Source organism: Python bivittatus, unplaced genomic scaffold, assembly GCF_059951505.1.
Source record: "Python bivittatus isolate LINGU-HERP-01145 unplaced genomic scaffold, Pbiv_v1 ctg000410_np1212, whole genome shotgun sequence".
In the NCBI taxonomy this organism is placed as follows: domain Eukaryota; kingdom Metazoa; phylum Chordata; class Lepidosauria; order Squamata; family Pythonidae; genus Python; species Python bivittatus.
The window spans coordinates 16153410-16177163 of record NW_028277067.1 but is presented as its reverse complement, the minus strand read 5'-3'; the positions used below and the strand labels follow the sequence as shown (position 1 = coordinate 16177163).

General features: G+C 37.4%; 2 protein-coding genes across 2 annotated transcripts; both read right to left on the bottom strand.

Annotated features, from left to right (window-relative positions):
• Positions 1-2080: 2080 nt before the first annotated feature.
• LOC103056928 (olfactory receptor 10C1-like) lies at positions 2081-3055 on the bottom strand. The gene has a single exon (XM_007444374.2). It carries the CDS (start codon positions 3053-3055, stop codon positions 2081-2083), a length of 975 nt encoding a protein of 324 aa, XP_007444436.2.
• A 13012-nt stretch (positions 3056-16067) lies between these two features.
• Positions 16068-20370, bottom strand: LOC112543303 (olfactory receptor 10C1-like). Its single transcript, XM_088143274.1, has 2 exons — positions 19444-20370; positions 16068-16115 (listed from the first exon to the last, which is right to left on the bottom strand). The coding sequence occupies exons 1-2, from the start codon at positions 20368-20370 to the stop codon at positions 16068-16070; spliced, it is 975 nt and encodes a 324-aa protein (XP_087999400.1).
• Positions 20371-23754: the final 3384 nt, after the last annotated feature.

The window sequence follows — 23754 nt, the reverse complement described above, 5'->3', positions numbered from 1 at the left end:
TGAGTCCAGATTGACTAGGCATGTTCACTCAGATGAGCAAGGGAATATTGACATTTTCAAAAACATTCTGGCTGGATTTGATCCATACTTTCTTGAATCCTGACCCAAGTTTCCACAAATACAACATTTACAGATGCACTGAGGTGGTGCTTTGTTCCTCTCTCCTGTTTTAAATAAATAAATAAATAAATGTCAATAAATAATAAATAATTTGTTGTTCTAACAAATGAGGGAGCACCACTTTGGTGGATAGATGAGCATAGCAAAGTGTGAAACTTGCACGCTGCTTCACACCAGTTGTGCTCAATTTTCATGAGGTGCTCAGTGTTCATTCACTCTGTTACCCCAATCATATTCTGCCAATAATTCTTGTTGGGACTTCTCACTAACCAAGTTAATGCAAGATCTAGTGGCTGCATTTGTAGAACATGCAAGATTTGGCTAATCGTAACCTAGGTTGTGATTTGTTGGTTTGTGAACCTGATGTGCAATAACAAAATAAGAAATTCCTTTAGTTCTCTCCATTTCATTGTATTTAGCTCTCACTCTATAACTATACTGGTTGGCTCACAGCAAGAAACTGGATCACTACATACCTTCCAACCCTATATTTAATTCAAATGGGAAAATGCTGAATTACTACTTGCTTCCCAAATATCACTTTATGTATATTAATAATGGTCCTTATCTTGCTAGAAAAGCACCACTCAGGCAGATCTATAAGGAAATTATCATCTGATCTAGGAGAATTACATGAATTGTTTTTAACATTTTTGGAAACCGTAAGTAGATAGTGATTCATCAGTGGCCTAGTGAGAACCAAATAGTTTCCATTGGCATAGAATCCAAATGTTTGTGGAGGTAAACAGAAAATTGGGCAGATGGAAAAAAGGAGACTGGAATGGAGTGATTAAAGACAAAAGTTGCTGTGAGGAGCATCCTGCTTCCTTTTATTGTACACATCTTTGTAGAAAATATTGACTTACCTTTAAATAATATTTTCTCTTTAAAGGGCTGATCTGTAATTCTGCCACCCGCAGTGGAAAAAAGTGTATGAGGTCAAAAGGTCTTTTGCTATCTTCCTCTCTTTCATCTGCCTCAGAACTGAAACACTTCACTGAATCTTTCATTGGCACAAATCTTGGCTAATGAATTCAGTAAAGGAGTATATAATCCTCATGTTTGTGTCTTGGGGAGAGACAAAGATGCCCCTTGATATTTTATCCACAGGTGAATTGTAAAATCACCAGAAAATTAATGCAATTACCAAACAAGCTATTCCAATTTTTTTTTAAATTGTGCTTTACTTTCTGGTGTCTAGCAAGACACAAATAAAAATTAATAGGACCTGATCCAATCCAAGGGAATCACATTAAAGTTAATTTTTGCTTTCAGTGGGGACTAAGAGACTGAAAATTCCTAATATTGGTTATGTTTTTCTTATTTATTTATTTATTTATTCATTCATTCATTCATTCATTCAATCAATCAATCTGTAGGCCTGCCAGTCTGACCAAGTGACTGGGCAGCAAACAAAACTAATCATCATCATCAACATCATCATCATTCCCAGTGAGGCACTACCTTGACATGGTCGTGAGGCTTGCCTGCTCCAATGGGGATGAGAGCTATGCCAGAGGTTCAGCCATATGGGACAGGTCTCATAAGAGGAGCCAGACAAAGAGCATCTCTCCCATAAACAATATGATGAGATGTAATTTACAGAAACCCATACCCTATCTTCCAGAAATGCACTCAGTTCAAATGTGCATTTGGAATAGACAGCAATATATTTCTTTTTTAAAAAGAACAACATATTTAAAAAAAAGAGAAACAGACCTGATATCTAATAGAACTATCAGATATAATAGCTTCTCTACTTATTTACAAACAGGCATACATTTTTCAAACAGAAGCAGGCTTTTTTAATACATCCTAAAATTTTCAGTTTCACAAGCGGTATAGCAGGTCATGAACAAAGACGCCTGGACTGTATAAAAGACAGAAAATTTGGTAATTGTAGCACACAGATACAACATTCCAAACTAAATGGGAATGAAACTAGCATCAACCTAAATAATCATATTAAGCTACAGTGATGCATTCTTTTAATTGCATACAATTTAGCAACTGCTTTTCTAAGCGCCTCTTTTACCTCTTTATTTCTTAGGCTGTATATCAGGGGATTGAACAAAGGGGTCAGGATTGTATAAAACAGAGACAAGACTTTGTTGATTTCTCGCAGTCCATCTGTTTTGGGCAACACGTAGACAATTATCATTGTGCCATAGAAAATGGACACCACCATGAGGTGTGAGGAGCAGCTTGAAAAAGCTTTTTGCCTCCCACTGATGGATGAGATTCTCATGATGGTGGAAATGATGACAATATAAGAAGCCAAAATCAAGAAGAAAGGAAACAATATACACAGAACAGATAATAAAATAGTGACAAGTTCAATAGCGTGAGTGTCATTGCACGCTAGCTTTAATATTGGATTTAATTCACAAAAAAAATGGTTGATTTCACTGGGGCCACAGAACTTTAACTGACACATTAAATATAAAGCTATGCTCACAATAAATAAACCATGGATCCATGATCCAGCTATAAGCTGGAAGCACACTCTATCATTCATCAGTATTGTGTAATGCAGCGGCTTACAAATTGCTGCATATCTATCATACGACATTGCTGTTAGGAGAAAACATTCACTAACTGCCAAAATACAAAAAAAGCAATATTGTATCATACAGCCAGTTATAGAAATGGATCTCCTCCCACCATACAAGAGGTTAGCCAGCATCATTGGAAGGATGTTAGAACTGTAGCATGTCTCCAGGCAAGACAGATTACCCAGGAAGAAATACATGGGTGTGTGAAGGTGGGGATCAGTAGCAACCAGAAAAATGATGAGGATGTTCCCAGCCATGGTAACAAGGTAGATAACTAAGATAAGGCAGAAGAGAGGAACCTGCAGATCTCCAAGTCCTACAAATCCCATCAACTGGAATTCCGTGATTTCTGTTTGGTTCTCTTGTTCTGTTTCTGCCATTCCTGCAAATATGATACCACATTTATTTGAGGTGCTCAGAAATTATTTTTGCAGTTCTTAGCTTTTAATCTTATAACCAAGGAACACAGTAATAAAGCAGTTTATAAACATGAGATACATAAAGGTGAATGAAAATAGTTTTTCTGTTAACCATTCCATGCTTACAGGCCACAACAGCACAACTTTGGAGGGCCTGAGAAAAAGTGTCATTTGAGAACAAATGGATGAACATAACGAGATCAGAGAAAGATTCAGATGTTCTCTTTAGAAAATAGAAACTTGTTGGCTCTTGGATTTTGTTCATTTGGGGGAAATGTCACTGAATTCAGTGGAGATTAAGTCAAGTACAAAGAGTGTTTACATCATCATTCTATTAAGCAATCTTCATTCTAAAGATGAACAAAAATCTTTGGTAATTCATCCATTTCCACTGCACTAACCAAAATTAATAGGTGAGATTCAGAATATATTATTATTATTATTATTATTATTATTATTATTATTATTATTATTTTGCTGATGTTTCATTCCCCTATCCGACTTAATTTAGAGGACCTCCCATCTGAAGTCTAACTTGATGTAACTCTACTTTATTTATTCAAATCCACCAAGACTGGCTAGATATTATCATATAGCTAAGAAAGGGAATGTTTACTTCCTCAGAAAAGTTCCAATCCCATTTGGAAATTTGATCTATACTTTCTTGAATCCTCACCTAAGTATGCACAAATATCATATTTACAATGAACTAAGGTGGTGTTTTCTTCCTCTCTCCCTGTTTGAAATGGGAAGACCTCATTTGCAATATAAATGCATAATTCAAAATTGCTTGCTCCATTTCTACAATGGGCTGTCAGAATAACCTTGGGAAACAAGAGGTGGAAGGAGCCACAGCCTAGACTATGGTCAGACAAGAGATATCTCAGCCCACAGAAGGAATGGGGGCAGAGAAACTTCTCAAAAGGGACCTTCCTTAGTTTTCTGGAAAGTAAAGGGAAAGGAGGAGAGAAGTGCTTTCAGACTTACCAGATTCTATTACTGTAACCTCATATTAAAAGTTGTGTTAATACTAATGGTTTTGATTTCTTGTCTTGACTACCTCAAAGGGCTGACAGTTTCCCAGCTTTGTCTTGCACATTATGTTACAATATGAGAAGTAATTTGAATTGTTTCATATTACAAAGTATCAATTAAAGTCAAAAGGTCAGCTTTGTGGCCTCATAACAGCAAATCATTGGGACCTACAATTCAGTAGCCCACAGTCCACTTTAGGAAACTGTTGGATATCCGGCAACATTAGCACAGCTACACTCTAGAAAAAAAATTGAGCCATGATGGCTGGATATTCTGACAGTTGTTCTTCCAGCAAATGAGGAAGCACCACTTTGGTGAATATATAAGCACAAGAAAGTATGAAAATGCACTCTCCTTCCCACCATTTGTTTCCAGCTTCCACAATGTGCTTTGTGTTCACCCCAATCTGCCAATAAACATCCTGTTGTGGATCCTCTCACATAATAACTGTTCTGCTTGTCTTTCTGCTGTTTACTCATTTGTTTAAGTGGTTATTCAAAGTATGGTACTTCGTCCTACTTAAAACTTGGAAAACATACACTAATTTGATATTTAATTTCCTGTTTTTTTTACTGGTAAGTAAATTGACTTACATGTTAGAAATTAAATTGGGTCTCTCATGTATATTATGCATACTTTATTACTTTCTTTTTCTCCCTCTGTCAGCACAAAATCCAGCAAAGAAAACATTCTGGCTTCATTCTCAGGATGTACACAACTCAGTAGATGTATAACTAGGCAAAAATATAAGCAGCGAGATGTTCCCCTTCCTCTTTATATGTTATATACCAATTTCTAAATTTGTTTACTCTGTTACAGAAATACTTCTAAAAAAGTATGAAGCCTTTCCCTTTGTGGGCCATGTGTGATGAGAACTGGTACATTTGCCCTAGGCCTTCTGAGGGGAACTTCAGAACTAATAAATTGCACAGTGTATCTGAGAAAAATAAGTATAGCTTCTTAAGATTTCTCCAATCAGAAATTTGATCTAGAACTTTCTAGCAGCATAACTCTTGGTTAATAATAATTTTAAGAAACATCTCTCATAGTATCTCCCTCTAACATAGCCTCCTCCAAATGTTTTTGGATGGCAGCTCCCAGAATTTCCAGCTACAGCATCAACTGATGCACCATTGCTATATGTTCATAGCTCACCTATTCTCCACATGAGTCTTCTGTACTTCAGTGCCCATTTTCTTTTAACAAAACAGAGCAATCAGTGCTGGTTCACTGATTTTGTAAAATAATAACTAAAATTGACATTTTTAAAAAATTAAAAAGCTAACCTGAGGGAGACCCAACAGAGCTCTAAATCAAATTCATTTTGTACTTAGGATGAAATGGATCATCCTGGGAGAATGTATGGCTGGCCAATGTCACACCCAGGAATAACAGTCCTGCCACATAGTGTGGGATTAACTTTACAGGAGCCTGATATTCAGTAAGCAGCTTCTGGTTTTTCTCTCACCATCAGCACCAGGTTCTCTATGGAATCTTACCTTGATTTCTGGATATGATGTAAATAAAAGAAGTAATTGAAGTGAAACCCACCTGAACACTGTCCCTAAAAAACACATCATCCCACCTTTTCATTTGTCTTATATGGAAGATCATGGTCCCTGCTGTGCAATTAACTTGGCTCATCCTAGAGGAAGACAAGATGTCTCTAGATGATGATGTCCAGGGGAATCCGAAAAGTGCCAGAGAAACACAGCTCCTCTCCACATGCTATTGCCACTCTTAAACTATAGAAAAAATGCCTAACAAGCTTCTCAAGGACAAGAGAAAGCATAAAAATAATACTTGGGAAGTCACAACTGAAAAGTGAAACAAATGTGCAAAGCTTGTGCTAAGCTTTACATGCATATTGTACCTAAACCTGTGAAACAGGGAAAGCATAACTATGATTTGAAAATACGGTGACATCACTGCTATGTGAAGTGCAAAGTTTGACTGCTGAAAGACATTAGAGAGAAATGTGCAGCCTCCAAGGCAGAAGAGGGTAAGTGCTTCCCCGGTACATTTGGGATATGCTATCTTTCAACTGGGGTCCAGATGCCCTCCCTCAAATCATTTCTGTGCAAATTGCCACCTCAGCTCTCTGGTCTCTAATTTTCAACAGACTACAGTTAATGTTTGTGATGTTGTGGCACACCAGAAATGGAGAATCCCTCTCAGGATCTCAGAGACAAGATCAGGGCCAAACTCTCAACCTTGGAAACAAGATCTGGTCCAAGCCCCAGCTACTCTTCCCCCTTTACATAATCCCCTTCAGACCTGCAGTGGCTGTTCCTACACTAAAACAAAGCACTCTTAATCCTGTAAGGTGAGAAGAAACTCACCACAACAAAACCAACAGGGAGGACTCAGCCTTTGCAACTTCCCCACAGCAGACCCACTAAGAAAATTTCGAAAGTGTAGCTGGAGAGAAATCACAGACTTTTCAGTTCTAGATTAAGGACATGCACTTAATCTCCCACCACTCATGAGCATAGGAATCAAAAGGCATTTCCAAACAGTGCTCCCTCCTTTGAAAAGGTGTGTTTCCCCCTCCTCTCATGAAATCAAAACAATTTGATCCACCCTCTGTGGCCATAGAAACCCACCAGTGAATCAGAACCTTAGAATTCCCTACTCACCACGTGACAACTCCTACAAATGTCCTTCCTTTCTTTTGTTCTAGTTCCTCTTTATCCAATGAACTGTGTGTGATCTTTTTCCTCAGTGCTGCATTCCATCTTCTGAGTCCACCACAGTGGCTTCCAGAGAAAAAAAAAGAAAAAAAATGAGGGGGAAGAAAGTAGATAGGGGAAAACCAACTTCTGAAAGAGAAAGGTTTAAGGGAAAAAATGCTTTATGGTCCTTCCTTTGACCACATCCACTTGCCCCTTTTTTCCATCCAACTCTCAACACATTCCAGATGACTCATATGTGACCCTTGCTATAATAAAGGGGGGAGGAGTGAAGAGGAAAGGAAAAAACCCCAAATTTAACTGAACATGTCAATAAAAAAAGAGAGTTTGAACAATATAGTAAAAAGAAAACGTGGTTTTCTGACAGTAGGAATCTATCCATCTCATTTACTTGCTTCATTATATATAGGTTCAAAGCTGGGTTCCTGTAAATCATTCTGTGGAAATACTGGGTGCTTAAGGTACACAGCTGGACATGAACACTACCACAAAAAACTCCACAGATATTACTGCCTCTCTCCCGTGTGTTCTGCGCCATTGTAACCTTCCTGATTCCAGGAACTACTAAAGGTGAGCCATTGACCCAAGATCCAGCTTGTGGATCCATTTTGAATGGACAAAACCTTCCATCCATAATTGCTATGTAAAAGAGTAACTTACAGATTGTTACATACCAATCACAGGGCATTGCCACAAGGAGCTAACATTCACTTAAGAATAATTGATTATGATTATAATTATAATTATAATGAGAATTAATGATTATAAATAAATCATGGACAGATCAGATACTGAGATTAAGCATTTCCAAATTCTCCTGCTGTTTGGAGAAGTTCTTAGATGCATAGTCATCTGATAGTTGATGATTTGAAAAATAGGCATCACAGATCTTATTTCACTAACAGAACATTACTTTTCCTTGAACAGAATTGAAATTTCAGCTACTAAAAGAGGACACAAACAACTTTTCTTCACTACATTACACTATATTTTCATACGGATTGAGGAACAGTCTGTATATCAAGATACACTGCTAAGCTGGGTCAGGACTCAAAACTGGAAAACAGAAAATCTATCTTTGCCTTTTCAGCTTTATGTGGGAGACGTCTCATTCAATTCAGTGCAATTTAATTTTGAGTAGATATAAATAGAAACTATAATATGTTAACTAACCTTCATTCTAAGTATTGGCTAAGACCTTTAAATATTTCTCCCTTTTATTCTTTTCTTCTGCATTAACTACAACTACGAAATGAGATGCAGAATTCATCAGTTTAGTTCACCTATATTGAAATTATCAAAAGCCAGTCTCTATACTAATCCACTGATTTCAGTTAATTAATTAACAGGCAACTTTTCCTGAAATATAATTCATTTCCCTAGAAATAAAGGAATATTTCTTTCAAGTCAAACTGGCTGCTTCATGCAGATATTTATATACTTTTTTGGCAAGAGGAAGAGGGGTTGCCATTGCATTCATTCAGGAGCTTTTTCCTAGCCTACAGCACTATTTCCATGTGGATTCCCATCTGAGTACTAACCAGGTGTGACTCTGCTCAGCTTTTCAAGATCAGGCAAGACTGGCTCGTTGGTATCTCTTAGATGTCAAAGAGAATGTCTCCTTCACTTTGGGGAATATGTTCCCTACTTCTCTGGATCCTGATGTGTTTGCACAAATATATTTATAGGTGAGATGAGACCCTATGTTCCGGATAAGATCTGGCCTATTACACAGATGCTTTTAAAAAGCACCATGGATTGGGACCTTTCCATTTCCAGGGTACAATATTTTTGCCAACCTTCCCAATGTACTCTAGGTGCAGTGTCAGTAATAAAAAATGCCACGGTGGTTGTGAGAAGAGGAAGAGGGTCAGCTTCAAATAAGCATCCAGAGAGAATATGAGCAAGATCTTCATAGCTGCACAGGTTCTGATCAGGGCCTTCTTCTCACTCACAGAAGGCTTCCTAATTCCACAAGTGTGTCTTCTGCATTGCTTATATCAGCTTTCCAAAGGCCAGTTTCATATAACTATACAGTTCAATCAGTTGAGATTCATCTCTTTTTCCCTATATTTATTAATAAAGCAGCATATAATCTCTACTTTACATTAGCATTTTGTTTTTCTGAGGGAAGATAATATATCTCTAAATACTAGAGCCCAGAAGAATTGTAGAATCACCAGAAAACCATGACTTCATTGAGTATATTATACTAATTTAATAAAAAGACAGGGCCTTAAAATAATAGCTGCCAAAAACCAAAAAAGTAATATTGTATCATGCAGCCAGTTACAGAGATTGTTCTCTGCCCACCATACAGGAGATTAGCCAGCATCACTGGAAGGATGTTAGAACTGTAGCAGGTCTCCAGGAATGAGAGATTACCCAGGAAGAAATACATGGGGGTGTGAAGGTGGGGATCAGTAGCAACCAGCAAAATGATGAGGATGTTCCCAACCATGGTAACAAGGTAGAAAACCAAGAAGAGGCAGAAGACAGGAATCTGCAGATCTCCAAGTCCTATAAATCCTACCAAATGGAATTCCATGATACCTGTTAAGTTTTGTTCTTCTGTTTTTTCCTTATTTACTACGTCATACCTGCAAATAGCATACAAAATTCATTTTAGATTTACAAAATATTACTACATCTCTTACCATTTTATTTTATAAACAAGGGACACGTTTATAAAGCCAAGGGATAGATTCATAGGCTAGGGTAAGTGTAAGTACTTTTCCACTAACAATTCCATAGCAATAAATCACAATTACTGTGCAATTTTGGAGAGCTTGAGAAACAGTCACAAGACTGTTGATTGTAAATAATGTCTTTGTGTACATTCCTAGATGCATATTCATATAATGGGTGATGATTTGTAACATAAGCATCACAGTCATATTTCACTGGTAGAACTTTACTCTTCCTTGAAGACAGTTGAAATTTCAGCTAAAATAAGACATTACTAAAATCTTCTCTTCATTCCATTCCTATTTTTATATGGATTAAAAAACTCTGTGTGTGTGTGTGTGTGTGTACTGTATGTGTGTGTGTGTGTATGTGTGTGTGTGTGTGTATGTATGTATGTATGTATATATGTATATATATATATATATATATATATATATATATATATATCAAGATACACTGCCAAGAGAGGTCAAAAATATAAAATGGAAAATAAAAAAGCTAACTTCACACTTACATGTTTATACAGGAGAAGTCTCATTGAATTCAGTGCAATTTAATTTTTGGTAGATTTTTGGTAGATTTTTCTGAGTATTGGCTAAGTTCTTTTTTTCTTCTGCATTAACTACAACTACGAAATGAGATTCAGAATTCATCAGTTTAGTTCACCTGTATTGAAATTATCAGAAGCCAATCTCTATACTAACCCACTGATTTCAGTTAATTAATTAACAGGCAATTTTTCCTAAACCTAACTCATTCCATGGAAATAAAGGAATATTTCTTTCAAGTCAAACTGGCTGCTTCATGCAGATATTGATATACTTTTCTTGGTACGTGGGATAGGAGTTGACACCACATTCATTCAGGAGCTTTTTCAACTTCCCTTCTAGCCTACAGCACTGCTATTTCCTCGTGGATTCCCATCCAAGTACTAACCAGGTGTGGCTCTGCTTAGCTTTTCAAGATCAGGCAAGACTGGCTACTTGGTATGTCTTAGTTATGGAAGAGAATGTCTCCTTGACTTTGGGGAACTTGTTCCCTACTTCTTTGGATCCTGGTGTGTTTGTACAAATATATTTACAGATGAGATGAGACTGTGTTACCTTCCTGTTGCTGCAAAAGCATGATTGTAGTTGGAGTGGACAGGTTTCTTGGCTTCAGATTTTTCCTTTCTCTTTTTCAGAGTTCAGCTGAGTAAGAAGGCTAAAATATGCCAAATGAGCCTGTTCAGCAGGAGAGCAACAGGCTCAGCACATCTCCTTCCCCCTCTACAGTTGCAAGACACAGTGTGAATCTGAACTTTCTAGAGTGACTTTGTAGTGTAATTTTGCACATGTGTAACATAAACATTATTGATTAATTGCTTCACTTGAATAAGGAATATAATAATTTAAAAGGTCAGTTCTAAGGTACCTGAATACTAACAAATCTTTGTGATATGAAATTTAGTAGACTACAATCTACTCCATCATAATGAACCCTGGATTTCCTGTCTAAAATCCACTTCTCTCTCCAGAAAAAAAAATTGCAGCTTTCTAATTGACAATGTTGTCCTTCTAACACAATTTTGGTAAATAAATGAGCATAAGAAATATGAAATTCTTCCCTTTCTTTCCCACCTGGAATCTTCATCTTCTATGGCTTCTCCAGTTCTCGCTTGCTCAGCTACTACAATCATACTCTGCAAGTCAAAATCCCACTGGGGAGAATCTTATTGGAAAACTCTTTGACTTGATGGTCAGCTTTATATTTGAACATTATTAAAGTATGGTGCTTCATACCACTGGGTAATCTAGACTGCAAATACTTTTTTCTAATCCATAATATACCCCTTTCTCCTACTCTTAAGCAAAGTGAATGATATATTAAGAATTTAAGAGTGGAACATATAAGTATATCCAAATGCAGTACATAAGACAGGATGCTTGGGGTGTTTTCTTTCTTTCTCTTTGCACATCACAAAACAAGTAAAAATGATGAAGTTTTATTTATTTAATGAAATCCACTTGCAATCCTTCATTCAACCATCATGCAAAATCATAAACATACATGCTTGATCTTTTTAATAGCTTAAATACACAACTACTACATTGATCAACATCTGCCCTATTACACAGATACTTTTAAGAAGCACCATGGATTGCGGCCTTCCATTTCCAGGGTACAATATTTCCGCAGACCTTCCTAATGTACCCTAGGTGCAGTGTCAGTAATAAAAAATGCCACGGTGGTTGTGAGAAGAGGAAGAGGGTCAGCTTCAAATAAGCATCCAGAGAGGATGTGAGCAAAATCTTCATAGCTGCACAGGTGCTGATCAGGGCTTTCTTCTCACTCACAGAGGGCTTGCTAATTCCACAAGTGTGTCTTCTGCATTGCTTATATCAGCTTTCCAAAGGCCAGTGTCATATAACTATACAGTTCTATCGGTTGAGATCCATCTCTTTTTCCCTATATTTGAAAGACGTATTTAAAAACATTAAAAACAAATCAGAGAAAGACTTTTAAAAATCCAGCGAATGGGCATCTAACTGTGTTTCTTTATTGTGGCAGGGCTGAAATGGCTTGGAGCATTCCAAGATAAGACACGGCTGGCTGAACCGTGAACAGGAACACTCAGTGCTGCCACATTCTGTTGACATCATGCTAGTTGGATGAAAATGGAAGAAGTGAGCGGGGTGCAAAATTATTCTGTAAAAGTGTATCACATATTACTTGCCATTCTACATGAGAAGGAAAAAAATTACCTTACCTTTAAAGGCAGCTTCTCTGCAGTGAGCAACTTTGTGGCTTCTATCACCATCAGTGGCAAAGTCTAAATAGTATCAAAAAGTCTTTTCTAATCATTATCTCTAAATCTAGCTCAGTAATTAATAGAAACCTTGCACATTGTTTCTGTGAAACTGCATCATCCTTATTTGGTATTTATTTATAAAGGAGCATATAATCTCTACTTTACATTAGCGTTTTGTTTTTCTGAAGGAAGATAATATCTCTCTAGATGCCAGAGCCCAAGAGAATTGTAGAATCACCAGAAAACCATGACTTCATTGAGTGTATTATACTAATTTAATAAAAGGACAGGGCCTTAAAATAATACTTTTTAATGATAAAAACTTATGGGGAAAAAAGAACCTCACTACCACAAGGAGGAAGGTAACTTTGGTATTCACTTTGAATATACCAGCTTTAATATAAGATCCTGATGCCCTTCTCCAGTTCCTTTTGTGTTCATTTACCACAAACGGTTGTTATATTGTGCAATTTCCAAAAAGAAAAAAGAGAAAGTGGATAGGGAAAACCAATTTATGAAAAAAAATGGATAGTTTGAAGAAAAGTGTGGTCTTCAGGCTGGATAGCCCCACCATCTCTTTTGATTACATCCATTTTCTTCCTTCCCCTGTTCTTTCCTATAATTTTCAACATATTTCACATGACTCACATGGAATCCTTGAAAGCCATTCAATCCAGAAAGTCATTTCCTAACTGTCCATGAACCATTGAAAAAGAATCATTTCAAATTCCATTTTGCTTTCATGGGGTGTACAGAAGAGGCAGAAAATTTGGCAATCTGTTGTCCTTTAAACTGCATGTAGCACTGGAATACACATATTCAGGACACAATCTAGCTACAGCCTCCGCACTAGTCTTGGTCTAGGTCACCCTTCCCCAACATGGTGTTTTCTAAATGTGTTGGAACTAGAATAACTAACATCCCTTGACTAGCATTGCCAATAGTAGGACTGGGATGTTTGAGTGAGGAGGATTTCATTCAGGCATGCTTATTTTTTAAAGGGGTTTAAAGTAACTTATCTGACCCTGTGATGCAAATGTTACACCTCTGTTTTCTTCTAGGTTGTTTTTAATTAGTGTGGAGAAGGACTTTCGAATATTCCTCCAAATGTATACTAAGGTGTATCTCAAGCATGGGGAATCTGTTTCTTCTATATCTTGTCAAGCATAAACTTTCATCAGTCTCATCCAGCATAGTAAATTATGTAAAATATGGGTATTATAGTGTTGGAGATTCAAACTAAGCAGCACTCTTCTTACAGGATATGTTCTTGCACAAGCAGAAGGCTGACAATACTAAATACTTAAGTAGTAAACATCCCATTCAATATATATGTTCATATTAGTTCTCTTGGATGCAAAGTGTGGGCTTAGCCAAGCTAGAAATGAATTCAACATTCACTGAATTTGAAATAAAAGCTCCTTTTATTAAAATATACAGCCTCACCTCTAAACTACATCCCGAAGAGAGGGAAGCACAAGAAAAAGACAGAGAGAGAGACAACTCCCTTTGTCTTTTAAACAGAGGGACTTGTTCTACTAATAATAGGACAGATGAGAAACAGATCCAGTGACTGCACATTGAGTGAAGAGCCTTACCCTCATCAATTTCCCACCATTTGTCCCTAGCAGTCCAAAATGCTCAAATGGGCAAAAAGATGATGGAAGTTCCAGCACCTCTTCTCATGGTCTTGGGCACTCATGACACCAATCTTCTTGTGAAGCAGCTGCAACCAGTTTCAAGGCAGTTGCTTAGCACATCAGCCATCCTCTGTTCTAGAGGACAGTCTTATGTACTCATAAGTCTTTGTTCTTGTCCATTCCGTACATAGTGGCTTTTGCTGTCAATGTGTGAAATTAATTTATTTGTTTCTGTGACAAATAAATGCAACTTTTCTGGTCTTCAAACTTTACTGTAGGCTGGGATTAAATAATTCTAAAAATTTCTAGCAATTTCTAAATCCACTTGGCTTCACCGTCTGAAATGAACTGTCATGGTGGAGAAAGTACCATGGTGGCTTCCTTCTGCCAGCCCAGATGAGTGTTCCATGGCTAGGAGCAGTAAGACAGATGCGAAACAGACACAGGACAGCATGTGAAGGTCCTTCTATCATTGCACCATTTGCCCTACTTGTCAAACAGGTACAAAGAGATTAGGCAGTTTCCAATATCTAGTTTTCCCAATCTGTTGACCTCTCACTGTTTCAGGACAACTCCTTTAAACATTTCCAAGGGCCAAGCTGCTTGGAATTCTGACAGCCGTAATCTCCAAATATTTGTATTGGTACTGGTATTCAGACAAGTCAGCCATCAACAGGCACATAGAGATAAACAACAATTACACACTATTCAAAGGAAACAATAAAAGGGAAACAAAAAGACCAGAACACCTCCTCGCCAACAATCAACACCCAGACAAGCAGGGATTAATACCAGGATTAACACCAGACAAACAATCAAGCAGTAAACAACAGCCTACTCTAAGAACTACCAGAAAAAAACAACTCCCCACTAACACTGATAGGACAAGCTGCTGTATAGAAACAAAGAGCAAACTGCACTCCCTTCTAGCACTGAAGATGTTACCTAGATGGGTAACAAAATGTCTGCAAGAAAACGACCAAGCTCAGGGAACCCCAAGGACTCTACAGTTCAACCCTGAGCTACTTCTCTTCTCTTATATTGGTTAATCCCCAAATAGTTGGAGACATCTGTTTGGGGAACAGCACTTAGATTCTCACAATAACTGCAGGGCAGACTGGCTGGGTGATGACCAACACAAGAATGTGAAGATTTGTCACCCTCAGTTATTTAGGAGCATTGAATATAAAAGATGCACCCTAAACTGGAATGTCTCTGTGAATTAAAACAATGAGGTTTTCAGTAAATAAATAAATAAGTATTCTCAATAGTTTATTGTTACATAATATTGCTAAGATACTAGTTTGCATAATCATGGTTACACAATATTGCTAATATTGTGTAACCATGATTATGCATATTGTATCTTTCACCGCATTGCATATATTCTATTACAAAAAAAAAAAAAATGGTTACATAGTTGTGAAATACAGTAGAATCAGACCAAAATATGAAATACAGAATTCAATATGTCCAGGTAAAAAACCATCAATGTTATTAGCCCTGTCAACAGACAAAGTACAATTTGAACAATGTGGTAATTGATTGTGAGAAGAGTTTATAAAAACGGTCTCTGTTGACCAGAATCAGTACTTCCACTAGAAGCAGCTTTAGAAGTGACACAAAATTTTCTATCTCTTCTTCCCAACTCTTCCCTGAAACAGCTAGACACTTAACAGGGGAGGAGTTGTAGCTCAGCATTGGCAGATCCAACAGCAATTGTACTCTCCCTCTGTCTCTCCCCTCCAAGGCACCATTATACAACCTTAAGCTTATTTCATAATATAGTCACATGGATACTCCTGGAAGTGTTTCTTAGTTTTCTTCTAAATGTGTTGGATTTCGTAACAGTTTCAGGTTGAAGAAATTTCCAAGCTACCTCATACCTTTAACAAAGCCAATTGCAACCTGCCACAGTTTTCTTTTTGAGAGTACAGTGAACACTAACAACATTCACTTGTGTGCAATAATCACCCTCCTTTAGCTTTCTCCGGTAGGTTCATGGCAGAATCCTTTAAGGTCCCTAATCTCTAACATACAGTACAATTTTAGAGAAATGGTGTCCTCAAAGAACTCAAAATCTTCAATTTATTAGGGAATAACATAAGCATCTAAAAAAAAAATGGTCAAACTACATTACAGTGGTGCATTCTTCCAATTGTATACAATGTCCACTTTGTTAAATTCAGAATCCCTTCTTCAACTCTGCTCCCAAATTTGTTTAGCAGACTCCACTGAACAGAAATTATCATATTACCAGTCTATTTTCCACATTCTCCAGGTTCCAATGTCTAGAGTTTCATCAATTAGTTCTAGCCCTCTTCATAGGAGATCCATACCTTGATTTGACACAGATTGTTATAAAGCAAAAAAGGGCCTTCTTTCTGCAGTATATACTTTTTGATCTGACAACTCATTAGGTTCCTTTCAATCACTCAGAGAGCATGAGAAGTTTTATAAAACAGTTATAAAATCTAAGAAGGAACAAGCGCTGAGAGAGGACTGGGGGAGATTAATTGCAACAAACAAGCCTTAAGAACCCTGCTTGGTTCTAGTGCCTAATGAACTGCTCTCCTATAGGTAGTCACTTAGGTCCCATCTGCTGAATATCTGCAGATATCTGGGAGAGTTACTTTCAGAACGTTTTAGATCCAGAACTATTAAAAAATCTAGTAGTAGTTCCCCACCCAATGGTGACTTCTCCTGAATGACCTCCTGTGTGTGTTAAGGATCCCATTGTACAACTGAAATCTGGGGAAGTTCCTGGAGGTGATTTCATCCCTCCAGAGTTGTTAAAAGAAAATAAAGATAGGTGAATCCCAGTGCTGGCAGCATGTTTTCCATCTGAGTGGAATAAGCCATAGTTATCCCTCTTTATAAGAATACAGGAAATAGACTTAACCCTGCCTACTATAGACCAATTAGCTTGCTTAATACAATAAACAAACTATATGCAAAGTACCTTTATTTAAAACTGTTGGATTGGGTCCAAAGTGAAAATATTCTTGTTGAGGAACAGGCGGGATTTAGACAGGACTGTTCATCCTTAGACCACTCTCTGGTCTTGTACCATTTAGCTAAAAAATACATTTTACCATCCATAGGCACCCTTTTTGCACCTTTTCCGGATTTCAAATCAGCTTTTGATCTGATTTCAAGGGAGAGGCTGTGGCAAAAACCTCAGGAATCCTCAGTGGATAAAAGATTGTTCCTTCTTATCCAGACTCTTTATTCTAACACCTCATTGAGAGTCAGATGTTCCCCTTGGGGGCATCTTTCTGGAGCTGTTTCCACCAAAAGAGGGATAAGGCAAGGGTGTATTCTAGCCCCTTTACTTTTTAATTTGTACATCAATTCAATAATTCAGGCTCTCTTATCTTCTAATCATCACTCTCCGATGTGAGCAGATCGTGCAATTCCAGCTTTCTTATATGCACACAATGTAGTCATTTTGTCTGTCTCTCAGGTGGGAATGAGAAGGACACTGAGGGCATTGGCTTCCTTTTGCCTAAAAGAACAACTTGCAGTAAATTATCAAAAAACTAAAGTGCTGGTATTTGCAAGGCACAACAGTAGGTTACATACAGGGCTTAATGACGCTGGAGTTTGCCAGTCAGAAATGGTTGGCACTCCAGCGGTTCGGGCCCGGCTCCACGGGACGGGGTGAGCTCCTGTCCCTTGTCCTAGCTCCGGCCCACCCAGCAGTTCAAAAGCTATTACATCTGCGAGTAGATAAATGGGGACCCCCATTTAGATGGGAGGAACCGGCGGTGCTGCGCGGGGGAGCAAAATACCAGTGCTGGCCGAACTCCGAATGCAACCGGCACAAGCGACGATCGATGCGAGCAGCAAGAAAGATCTACGGAGGAGGAAAAAAGCCCGGATGACCCCCTAGCGACCCCTGCTGGTCACATAGCATAATAGATATAGCACTAATTGTAGATTTGTCACTGTTAGGTTTATATATACTTTGTGAGCAGCCCAGAGTTCCCCATTGGGGGGAGATGGGCGGAGAATAAATCGAATGTATAAATAAATATTAATTAATTAATGGGACCCCAATAGAGTGGGTACATACTTATAAATATCTTGGGGTGCAGTTCCAGGCTTCCTTATCTTGGAGCACACATTTCTCTTATTGGACAAGTGTGACCCAATGTAACTCCACAACTGTCTTAAGATTCTTCTATTCAAAGGTTTTTCTTGCTAAGGTCAGCTTCTTTATGGTGTTTCAATTTGCATTTTTATGAAGTTTAATATCCTGGAAACTGTCCAGCCCAAATTTATAAGAGCAATACTCACAGTTCCAAGATGCATCAAGAATGCTGTTTTACGATTAGAGACAGGTTTGGTTTCTGAGAGTGCCAGAGCCTGGTTCTATCTGCTTAATTTCTGGTGGAAACTGATTTTTTCTCCTGTGGGACTGGCTCCACTGGTTCTCAGAAACCATTTTAAATCAACCAGGCTAACAAAAGCTAATAGCAAACTCCAGTCCTTACAACTTTCTTTAGAAAGTGTCTGTCCATTAGGCCTTGAAAATGCCAGGCGTCATCTTAAACAATGTATTTGGGATATTGATTTTCAAACTAGTCTAAGCCTAGTATACAACCCTGCAGTTTAGGGATTCTTCTCAAGTGGGCATGTGCCATTATCTTATCTCTCTTCAATTCTAATACTGAAATTTTGTTGGGCTTTCACCTTGGCCAGATTGGATGCTCTACCCTCTGTAGTTCTGTGGGCAGTATAAAAATATCCCTTTTCAGCAGTGCTTATGTCCATGTGGAGATGGCTCTGTGGAATCCCTAAGCCATACACTCCTTTGCTGCCCTCTCTATAGGGCATCAAGGAAGACATACAGTATATTTATCCTATTTTAAAGAACTACCCTGGTAGAGAGCACAATGTCTATCTGTCACTGCTTCTATCTAACCAGGAACCTAACATATCTTTCCAGGTTGCCTACTCCTACCTACAGCTGAAGTTGAGCACAAATTTAGGTGATTGCCATTCCAATTTGTACTACAGTTAATATAATTATGTACTTTATGTAATTTTATTGCAATTCTCTTTTTTAAGTTGTATTAATAACAATAGGTTGATGTACTTCATTGTTGTGTTTTCTGCCCAATGATCATAATAAAGGTTTGATTTGAATTGTATACAATTTAGCAATTTTTTTTATTTTTTTAAATAGTTTTTATTAAAAGAGTTTACATACATAATAAGAAATAAATTTAAAGAAAAAGACATAGTACATGTAAAAGAGAAAAAAAGAAAAGAAAGGAAGAGAAGAGAAGAGAAGATGCAAAGACAAAAGGAGATAGAAAAAAGAAAAACAAAGTAACAGAAAACATGAAAAAAAAATACAAAGAAACGTCTTCCAATCATCTTCTCGGCAGTTATACTTTTAAAAAAATATACTTTTAATTAAAAGATTTTACATATATAATAAGAAATACATTCAAAGAAAAAGATATATCAAAGAAAAAGATATAACTTAGCCACTGCTTTTCTAAGGGCTGCTTTTACCTCCCTATTTCGTAGGCTGTATATCAGGGGATTGAACAAAGGGGTCAGAATTGTATAAAACAGAGATAAGAATTTGTGGATTTCTTGCAGTCCATCTGTTTTGGGCAACACATAGACAATTATCATTGGGCCATAGAAAATGGACACCACCAAGAGGTGTGAAGAGCAGGTTGAGAAAGCCTTTTTCCTCCCACTGACAGATGACATTCTCATGATGGTGGAAATGATGACAATATAAGAGGCCAAAGTCAAGAAAAAAGGAAACAAGATACACAGAACAGATAATAAAATAGTGACAAGTTCAATCAATTGAGTGTCACTGCACGCTAGCTTTAATATTGGATTTAACTCACAAAAGAAATGGTTGATTTCACTGGGGCCACAGAACTTTAACTGACACATTAGATATAAAACTATGCTCATAACAAATAAACTATGGATCCATGATCCAGCTATAACCTGGAAGGAAACTCTATTGTTCATTAGCATTGTGTACTGGAGTGGTTTACATATTGCTACATACCTATCATAGGACATTGCCACTAGGAGAAAACATTCGGAAGCTGCCAAAAGACCAAAAAAATAATGTTCCATAATGCAGCCAGTTACAGAGATTGTTCTCCGCCCACCATAGAAGAGATTAACCAGCATCACTGGAAGGATGTTGGAACTGTAGCAGGTCTCCAGGCAAGACAGATTAGCCAGGAAGAAATACATGGGGGTGTGAAGGTGGGGATCAGTAGCAACCAGCAAAATGATGAGGATGTTCCCAACCATGGTAACAAGGTAGAAAACCAAGAAGAGGCAGAAAAGAGGAATCTGCAGATCTCCAAGCCCTACAAATCCCATCAAATGGAATTCTGTGACTTCTGTTTGGTTCTCTTGTTCTGTTTCTGCCATGCCTGCAAATATAATACTGAATTTATTTGAGGTGCTCAGAAATTGTTACTGCACTCCTTATCACTGAATTCAGTGCAAGTTAAGTCAAAGGTGAGGTGCTCAGAAATTATTTTTGCAGTTCTTAGCTTTTAGTCTTATAACCAAGGAACATAGTAATAAAGCAGTTCATAAACATGAGATACATAAAGTTGCATGAAAGTAGTTTTTCTGTTAACAGTTCCATGCTTACAAGGCACAATAGCACAACTTTGGAAGGCCTGACAAAATGTCATTTGAGAACAAACAGATGAATATACAGTTACAAGATCAGGGGAAGATTCAGATGTTGTGTTTAGAAAATAGAATTTTGTTGGCTTTTGGCTTTTGTTTATTTCAGAGAAATGTCAATGACTTCAGCAAAAATTAAGTCAAGTACAAAAAAGATTGTTTAAACCGTCATTCAGTTAAGCAATCTTAATTCTAAAGATGAACAAAAATCTTTGGTAATTCATTCATTTCCTCTGCACTAAATGAAATTAGGAGGTGAGATTCAGTGTATATTATTATTATTATTATTATTATTATTATTATTATTATTACTATTACTATTTTCCTGATGTTTCATTCTCCAGTCCTATTTAGTTTCAGAGAACCTCCCATCTAAAATCTAACTTGATGTGAGTCTACTTTGTTTATTCAAATCAGCCAAGATTGGCTAGGTGTTCATATAGCTAAGCAAGGGAATATTTACTTCTTCAGAAAAGTTCCTTACAATAAAGGTAGTGCTAATATTAATGGTTTTGGTTTCTTGTCTTGACTACCTCAAAGGGCTGACAGTTTCACAGATTTGTCTTGCACATTGTATTACTCACAAAAGGGAGAATTTAAGAAGCAATTTAGAATATTTCATATTATAAAGTATAAAGTATTAAAGTCAAAAGGTCAGCTTTTTGGTCTCATAGCACAAAATCATTAGGACCTACAATTCAGTAGACCACAGTCGACTTAATGAAATTTTTGGATGTCTGGCAACTACCAGCTACCCTCTAGAAAATAAATGAGCCATGATGACTGGATATTCTGAGACTTGTTGTTCTAACAAATAAGGGAATACCACTTTGGTGAATAATCCAGCAGAGAAAATTTTTGGACTTCATTCTCTACAGTAGTCAGTAAGTGTACAACTAGGCAAAACTATGAACAGATGTCCCCATTCCTTTTCCTAAGTTATATACTAAGTCCTAAATTTGTCGGCAGTAAGTCCCATTACATAAATACTTCTTTTGTATTTAACCTTTTCCCTTTCTGGGGTGTGTGGGAGAAGAACTGGTACATTTGTCCTAGATCTTCTGAGGATAATTTCAGAACTAATAAATTGCACAGTGTATCTGAGAAAAATAAGTATAGCTTCAAAACTATCTCCAATCAAAAATTTGATCTACAATTTTCTCACAGCATAACTCTTGTTTAATAATAATTTTTAAGAATCACCATCTGTCATAATATCTCCCTCTTACACAGCTTCCTCTAGATGTTTTGGGATGGCAGTTCCCAGAATTTCCAGCCAGAGCATCAATTGATGCACTATTGCTATATGTTCATAGCTCACCTATTCTCCACGTGAGTCTTCTGTACTTCAGTGCCTTTTTTTTTTTTTACAGAGCAGGTGGTGCTGCTTCACTGATTTTGTGAAATAGTAACTAAAATCGACCTTTTTAAAAAAATTAAAAAGCTAATCTGAGGGAGACCCAACAGAGCTCTAAATCACAATTCATTTTGTACTTAGGATAAATGGACCATCCAGGGAGATGGTATGGCTGGCCAATATCATACACAGGAATAACAGTCCTGTCACATAGTGTGGGATTAGCTTTACAGGAGCCTGATATTCAGTGAGCAGCTTTTGGGCTTCTCTCACCGTCAGCACCAGCTCTTCTATGGAATCTTACCTTGATCTCTAGATATGATGTAAACAAAAGAAGTAATTGAAGTGAAACCCAACTGAACACTGTCTCTAAAAAACACATCATCCCACGTTTTCATTTATCTTATTTGGAAGAGCATGGTCCCTGCTGGGCAAATTAACTCAATTTATCCTAGAGGAAGACAAAATGTCTCTAGATGATGATGTCCAGGGGAATCCGAAAAGTGGCAGAGGAACACAGCTCCTCTCCACACACTATTGCCACTCTTAAAGAGTACAGAAATGCCTAACATGCTTCTCAAGGACAGCATGAAGCATCAAAATAACACTTGGGGACTGAAAACTGAAACTAATCTGCTTGTAAGCCCTCGTTCTTGTCCATTGCATACATAGTAACATTTGCTGTCAATGTGCTAATTTTTATTTTATTTTATTTATTTTATTTGCTTGTGTGTTTCAGAGACAAATGAAAGCAACTTCTCTTCAAACAATACTATAGGCGTAGATTAGGTAATTCCAAAATCCTACCATGGTGGCTTGCTTCTGCAGGCCCAAATGATTGCACCATGGCCAGGAGCAGTAAGACAGGTGAGAAATAGACCCAGGAGCAGCATGTGAAGATCCTTCTATCATTGCACCATTTGCCCTAGTGGTCAAAGAGCGGCAAAGAGATTGTGCCGTTTCCAACATCTAGCCTTCCCAAACGGTTGTCCTCTCAGTGTTTCAGGACTCTAAGTATTCCAATGGCCAGGTTGGTTGGAATTCTGATAGCTGTCATCTCCAAACAGCTGGAAAAATCAGTTTGGGGGAAAGCATTTAGAGTCCCACAACTAACAACAGCTGCAGGGCATATTGGCTGGCTGGTGATGAAAATTAGAATTCAAAGGTTTGCTTCTCTCATTTGTTTGTACCCTACAATTCAATGTCTCTATGAATTAAAACAATGAAGTTGCCATTAAAAAATGTATCATGATTCTCAATCATTTATGCTAAACTATGTAACTTTATTTATGCATACTAGTATCTACCTCATAGAGAAATGTATGATTAAAGAGAAAAACAAATTATTCTGAAATACAATATAAACAGACCAAAATATGAAGTACCAATACTAGTATTTCCAAGTAAAAAAATGCCAATGTTATTAGCCATGTGAATTTTAAAAAAAAAAATGAGCAAGGTAGATAAATAATGGAGGGATTTATTATGAAAATCTCTGTAGGCCATAAGCTGCGGTTCCATTACAAGCAGCTTTAGGACTCCTGTGAAATCTTTTATCTCTTCTTCCAAACATTTCTTAGAAAAGGCCAGATGCTTATGTGGGGAGGGGTTGGAAGCCCTCAGCTTTGGAAGAGCCATAAGCCATGAGATATCATGTCTTCTGATGAAACCATGAGCTTTTCATAATATAGTGTTTTGGTTAGTTCAAGAACTGATGCAGGAAGCAAAAAAAGCCTTTCTGTAAACTTCTTGCTTTTCTT